This window comes from Dipteris shenzhenensis, chromosome 12, assembly GCF_047967505.1.
Source record: "Dipteris shenzhenensis isolate YYH24624 ecotype China chromosome 12, Dip_SZ_1.0, whole genome shotgun sequence".
Classification (NCBI taxonomy): domain Eukaryota; kingdom Viridiplantae; phylum Streptophyta; class Polypodiopsida; order Gleicheniales; family Dipteridaceae; genus Dipteris; species Dipteris shenzhenensis.
The window spans coordinates 44,540,312-44,547,402 of NC_141607.1; the positions used below are offsets into that span (position 1 = coordinate 44,540,312).

A 7,091-nucleotide genomic window follows, 5' to 3' on the forward strand; every position below is an offset into this window, starting at 1 on the left:
GCTAAGAGATTGCAGCGAGCTGAGGTTGCCGAGGGTTGATGGTAGTTTCGCCAAGCTCGTGCATCTGGATAGGTCAAGAGATTGTAGGGAGCTCAAGTTGCCGAGGGTTGACGACAGCTCCACCAAGCTCGTGCATCCCAATAGGTCAAGAGATTGTAGGGAGCTGAGGTTGCCGAGGGGGATTGATGGCAGCTCTGCCAATCTTGTGCATGCGGATAGGTAAAGAGATTGCAGGGAGTTGAGGTTGCCGAGGGTTGATGGTAGCTTCGCCAAGCTCGTGCATCCGGATAGGCGAAGAGATTGCAGGGAGTTGAGGTTGGCGAGCGTTGATGGTAGCTTCACCAAGCTTGTGCATCCGGATAGGCGAAGAGATTGCAGGGAGTTGAAGTTGCCAACGGTTGATGGTAGCTCTGCCAAGCTCCTGCATGCGGATAGGTAAAGAGATTGCAGGGAGTGTAGGTTGCCAAGGGTTGATGGTAGCTTCGCCAAGCTCATGCATCTGGATAGGCGAAGAGATTGCAGGGAGTTGAGGTTGGTGAGCATTGATGGTAGCTTCGCCAAGCTCGTGCATCCGGATAGGCGAAGAGATTGTAGGGAGCTGAGGTTGTCGAGGGTTGATGGCAGCTCCACCAAGCTCGTGCATCCAAATAGATTAAGAGATTGTAGGGAGCTGAAGTTGCCGTGGTTTGATGGCAGCTTCGCCGAGCTCGTGCATCTGGATAGGTCAAAAGATTGCAGGGAGCTGAGGTTGCCGAGGGGACTTGATGGCAGGTCCGCCAAGCTCATGCATCTGAATTGGCCAAGAATCTGCAGGGAGGTGAGGTTGAGGAGGGTTGATGGCAGCTCCGCCAAGCTCGTGCATCCGGATAGGTCAAGAAATTATAGGGAGCTGAGGTTGTCGAGGGTTGACGAAAATGTAGCGTCTTCGCCTTCCGATAGGTAAAGTCTTCAGAGTTGCGAGGGAAGGACCTATGAGGCAGCAACAGCAAAAGAAGGTGCAAGTTTAGTAGAAGTCACAAAAATGAGAGAGTGCGAGTAGGCATATTACAGAGGGATTTGCAGAAGTTTAGTAGAAGTGAGGACCTGTGAATTAAAATACCCCTCCTTTTGAATGCACATGGTACACTAAGATTTTGCGAGGTGAACCCCCTAACAGATCTCAGTGACAAAGGATGTAGATGAGAGAACCAGCAGAACACAAACATTCTCCTTGCAAAAGCTGAAGACGTGGAGCCTTCCCATGCACACTTGGAGTAATAATGTTGACAAGACAAGATGAATTTCAAAAAAATTTAAAAGTATAAGTACTTGTGAGCATGCCTTGTGTATAATGTTGACAAGAAAATATGAATTTCAAAATAAAATAAAATTATGATGCCTATATATTTTCAAAACAATTTGTTTTAAAATAAAAATACAAATTCTCAAAAAGGAATTTCCCCAAAAGGTTCTATATATTTTCAAGAAGTTTTGTTTTAAAAATCAACAAAAGTTTTGTAAATTAAACAATTTATACCAAAAAAAACACCCACATATGGTGTGCGTCACATCTGGGGGGAGGCCCCCCATATGCTACACATGCGCAATGTGGAGAGAGGGAGGAAGTCAAGGGGGAGTAGGGAGAGGGGGAGGGGGAGTAGGCACTTCACATGTGGTGTGGGTGAGGGGGAGAGGGCAGGGGTGAGGTGAGTTCTGAATTGAATCTTCTTTTCATCATGGCATTTTTCTACATAGAAATTGAAAATGGAGGCGTGATGATCAGAATTGTAGATTGTGATTTTATTTCCCATGGCTACTATTGTCCACATAAAGAGAAAGTGGTGGATGACAAGTTAATGCATTGGGATAGGAATAAGGTTAGAAGAGGCATGTATAGATTATAAAAAACAATAATTACGGGGTTTTATAAATACCCTTGAACACACAAGATATGGGGTGTTTACACAGTGAATACTCAAGAGATATGTTACAGCTTGTAGATGTGTAAGGAGCTCAAGCTAGTCAAAGTTGATGGCAGCTCCGCCAAGCGCGTGCATTCGGATAGGTCAAGAGATTGTAGGGAGCTGAGGTTGCCGAGGGTTGATGGCAACTTCGCCAAGCTCGTGCATGCGAATAGGTTAAGAGATTGCAGGGAGCTGAGGTTGCCGAGGGTTGATGGCGGCTCTACCAAGCTCGTGCATTCGGATAGGTTAAGAGATTGCAGGGAGCTGAGGTTTCCGAGGGTTGATGGCAGCTCCGCCAAGCGCGTGCATCTGGATAGATCAAGATATTGCAGGGAGCTGAGGTTGCCGAGGGTTGATGGCAGCTCCGCCAAGCTCGTGCATCCGTGTAGGTTAAGAGTTTGCAGGGAGGTGAGGTTGCCGAGGGTTGATGGCAGCTCCTCCAAGCTTGTGCATTTGAATAGGTAAAGACATTGTATGGAGCTGAGGTTGCCGAGGGTTGATGGCAGCTCCGCCAAGCTCGTGCATTCGAGTAGGCGAAGGAATTGCAGGGAGTGGAGGTTACCGAGGGTTGATGGCAGCTCCACCAAGCTCGTGCATAGGATTAGGTCAAGAGTTTGCAGGGAGCTGAGGTTGCCGAGGGTTGATGGCAGCTCCGCCAAGCTCGTGCATGCGGATAGGCCAAGAGTTTGCAGGGAGCTGAGGTTGCCGAGGGTTGATGGCAGCTCCGCCAAGCTCGTGCATGCGGATAGGCCAAGAGTTTGCAGGGAGCTGAGGTTGCCGAGGGTTGATGGCAGCTCCGCCAAGCTTGTGCATCCGAGTAGGCCAAGGGATTGCAGGGAGGTGAGGTTGCCGAGGGTTGATGGCAGCTCCGCCAAGCTCGTGCATCCAAATAGGTTAAGAGTTTGCAGGGAGCTCAGGTTGCCGAGGGTTGATGGCAGCTCCGCCAAGCTCGTGCATCCGTATAGGCGAAGAGATTGCAAGGAGCTGAGGTTGCCGAGGGTTGATGGCAGCTCCGCCAAGCTCGTGCATGTGGATAGGTCAAGAGATTGCAGGGAGCTGAGGTTGCCGAGGGTTGATGGCAGCTCCGCCAAGCTCGTGCATTCGGATAGGTCAAGAGATTGCAGGGCGCTGAGGTTGCCGAGGGTTGATGGCAGCTCTGCCAAGCTCGTGCATGTGGATAGGCCAAGAGATTGCAGGGAGCTGAGTTTGCCGAGGGTTGATGGCAGCTCCGCCAAGCTCGTGCATTCGGATAGGTCAAGAGATTGCACGGAGCTGAGGTTGCCGAGTTGATGGCAGCTCCGCCAAGCTCGTGCATTCGGATAGGTCAAGAGATTGCAGGGAGCTGAGGTTGCCGAGGGTTGATGGCAGCTCCGCCAAGCTCGTGCATGTGGATAGGCCAAGAGATTGCAGGGAGCTGTGGTTGCCGAGGGTTGATGGCACCTCCGTCAAGCTCGTGCATGCGGATAGGCGAAGAGATTGCAGGGAGCTGAGGTTGCCGAGGGTTGATGGCAGCTCCGCCAAGCTCGTGCATGCGCATAGGTCAAGAGATTGCAGGGAGCTGAGGTTGCGGAGGGTTGATGGCAGCTCCGCCAAGCGCATGCATGCGAATAGGCCAAGAGATTGCAGGGAGCTGAGGTTGCCGAGGGTTGATGGCAGCTCCGCCAAGCTCGTGCATGCGGATAGGTCAAGAGATTGCAGGGAGTTGAGGTTGCCGAGGGTTGATGGCAGCTCCGCCAAGCTCGTGCATGCGGATAGGTCAAGAGATTGCAGGGAGCTGAGGTTGCCGAGGGTTGATGGCAGCTCCGCCAAGCTCGTGCATGCGGATAGGTCAAGAGATTGCAGGGAGCTGAGGTTGCCGAGGGTTGATGGCAACTTTGCCAAGCTCGTGCATTTGGATAGGCGAAGGGATTGCAGGGAGGTGAGGTTGAAGAGCGCTGACGGCAATGTGGCGTTTTGGAGTCCCGATAGGTGAAGTCTTGGAGTTGCGAGAGAAGGACCTGTGAGACAGCAGCAGCGGAAGAAGGTGCGAGTTTAGTAGAAGGAACAAAAATGAGAGAGTGCGAGTAGGCATATTACAGAGGGATACTTTGCAGAAGTTTAGTAGAAGTGAGGACCTGTGAGGCGATATGTTGCAGCTCTAGGACTCTAAGCGTGGGCATGCTCCCCGTCTTGTCGAGGATGTCGACGTTCAACTGTAAGATCTGGAGCTTGGGCATGCTCCCCAATTGCAATTGCAACAATGGACGATCGAAGTCGACGGGTGTTGTGATGGAGAGGTAGCGAAGCTGGAGGCCAAGAGATTGCAAGGAGGTGAGGTTGCTGAGGGTTGATGGCAGCTCTGACAAGCTCGTGCATCTGGATAGGTGAAGAAATTGCAAGGAGCTAAGGTTATCGAGGGTTGATGGCAGCTCCGCCAAGCTCATGCATCTTGATAGGTTAAGAGATTGCAGGGAGCTAAGGTTGCCAAGGGTTGATGGCAGCTTCGCCAATCTTATGCATTCGTATAGGTGAAGGGATTGTAGAGAGCTGAGGTTGCCGATGGTTGATGGCAGCTCCTCCAAACTCGTGCATCCGTATAAGTAAATGGATTGCAACGAGCTGAGGTTGCCGAGCGGGCTTGATGGTAGCTCCGCCAAGCTCATGCATGCGGATAGGTAAAGAGATTGCAAGGAGCCGAGGTTGCCGAGGCTTGATGGCAGCACCGCCAAGCTCGTGCATACGGATAGGTTAAGAGATTGCACGGAGCTAAGGTTGGTCAAAGTTGATGGTAGCTCTGCCAAGCTCGTGCATCCAAATAGGCCAAGAGATTGCAGGGAACTGAGGTTGCCGAGGGTTGATGGTTGCTCCGCCAAGCTCGTGCATTCGGATAGGTAAAGAGATTGCAAGGAGCTGAGGTTGCCGAGGGTTGATGGCAGCTTCGCCAAGCTCGTGCATCCGGATAGGCCAAGGATTTGCACGAAGCAGAGGTTGCCGAGGGTTGATAGCAGCTTTGCCAAGCTCGTGCATCTGGGTAGGTCAACAGATTCCAAGGAGGTGAGGTTGCCGAGGGTTGATGGCAGCTCCGCCAAGCTCGTGCAATCGGATAGGCTAAGCGAGTTGAGCTTGTTGAGCTTGTTGAGGGCCGATGGCAAGTACACAAATTTTTTTGAAATACTTCATTAATTTCTAAACTATGTACCACTCTGTGCAATTTGTGAACCAATCATTTCCATCATTTTGAGTACCCATAAATGGTGTGAATAGAAATAACAATAGCTTTTGGAAGCCATTTTCACTACCCATAAATGGTTGAAGAGATCGCAAGGAGTTAAGCTTGTTGAAGGCCAATGGCAAGTACATAAAATAAAAAACGATAGGCTTTTTGGCAGTGGCGTGATGATCAGAGTTGTAGATTGTAATTTTATTTCCCATGGATACTATTGTCCACATAAAGATAAAGTGGTAAATGACAAGTTAATGCATTGGGATAGGAATAAGTTTAGAAGAGGCACGTATAGATTACAAAAAACAATGCGTAGGGGGTTTCTAAAATACCCTTCAACACAAAAGATATGGGGTTTTTACACAATGAATACTCGAGGGATATGTTACGGTCTGTAGATGTATAAGGAGCTCAGGTTGGTCAAAGTTGATGTTAGCTCTGCCAAGCTCGTAATCCGAACAGGCCAAGAGATTGTAGGGAACTGAGGTTGCCGAGGGTTGATGGCAGCTCCACCAAGCTCGTGCATCTGGACAGGTCAAGAGATTGTAGGGAGCTGAGGTTTCCAAGGGTTGATGGTAGCTCTGCCAAGCTCATGCATCCCGATAGGTCAAGAGATTGCAGGGAGCTGAGGTTTCCGAGGGTTGATGGCAGCTCCACCAACCTTGTGCATCCTGATAGGTGAAGAGATTGCAGCGAGCTGAGGTTTTCGAGGGTTGATGGCAGCTCGGCCAACCTCGTGCATCTGGATAGGTCAAGAGATTGCAAGGAGTTGAGGTTGCTAAGGGTTGATGGCAGCTCCGCCAAGCTCGTGCATTCAGATAGGACAAGAGATTACAGGGAGCTGAGGTTGGCGAGGGTTGATGGCAGCTCCGCCAAGCTCGTGCATGCGGATAGGTCAAGAGATTGTAGGGAGCTAAGGTTGTCGAGGGTTGATGGCAGCTCCGCCAAGCTCGTGCATTCGGATAGGTGAAGAGATTGCAGGGAGCTGAGGTTGCTGAGGGTTGATGGCAGCTCCGCCAAGCTCGTGCATCCGGATAGGTGAAGATATTGCAGGGAGCTGAGGTTGTCGAGGGTTGATGGCAGCTCCACCAAGGTCGTGCATCCGGATAGGTCATGAGATTGCAGGGAGCTGAGGTTGCCGAGGGTTGATGGCAGCTCCGCCAAGCGCGTGCATGCGGATAGGTCAAGAGATTGTAGGGAGGTGAGGTTGAAGAGCGCTGACGGCAATGTGGCGTCTTGGAGTCCCCTTAGGTAAAGTCTTCGGAGTTGCGAGAGAAGGACCTGCGAGGCAGCAGCAGCAGCGGAAGAAGGTGCAAGTTTAGTAGAAGGAACAAAAATGAGAGAGTGCGAGTAGGCATATTACAGAGGGATACTTTGCAGAAGTTTAGTAGAAGTGAGGACCTGTGGAGGGATATTTTGCAGCTCATTGTGTCCAACGAGCTCTAGGACTCTAAGCATGGGCATGCTCCCCGTCTTGTTGAGGAGGTCGACGTTCAATTGCTGCACACCCATGTTGATGCTTTGTAGGATCCAGAGCTTGGGCATGCTCCCCAATTGCAATTGTAACAATGGACGATCGTAGTTGTATACTCGTGCATCCGTATAGGTAAAGGGATTACAAGGAGCTGAGGTTGCCGAGGGGGCTTGATGGCAGCTCCGCTAAGCTTGTGCATTCGAATAGGTTTAGATTTTTTAGGGACTTAGGTTGCTGAAGGTTGATGGCAGCTCCGCCAAACTCGTGCATCCACATAGGTCAAGAAATTGCAAGGAGCTGAGGTTGCCGAGGGTTGATGGCAGCTCCGCCACGCTCGTGCATTCGGATAGGTCAAGAGATTGCAGGGAGCTGAGGTTGCTGAGGGGGGTTGATGGCAACTCCACCAAGCTCGTGCATGTAGATAGGTAAAGAGATTGCAGGCAATTGAGGTTGCGGAGGGTTGATGGCAGGT

General features: G+C 50.8%; 1 protein-coding gene across 1 annotated transcript; it reads right to left on the reverse strand.

Annotated features, from left to right (window-relative positions):
• Position 1: 1 nt before the first annotated feature.
• Positions 2-6,657, reverse strand: LOC147896271 (uncharacterized). Its single transcript, XM_087382249.1, has 5 exons — positions 6,519-6,657; positions 5,678-5,816; positions 2,687-3,143; positions 397-480; positions 2-19 (listed from the first exon to the last, which is right to left on the reverse strand). The coding sequence occupies exons 1-5, from the start codon at positions 6,655-6,657 to the stop codon at positions 2-4; spliced, it is 837 nt and encodes a 278-aa protein (XP_087238375.1).
• Positions 6,658-7,091: the final 434 nt, after the last annotated feature.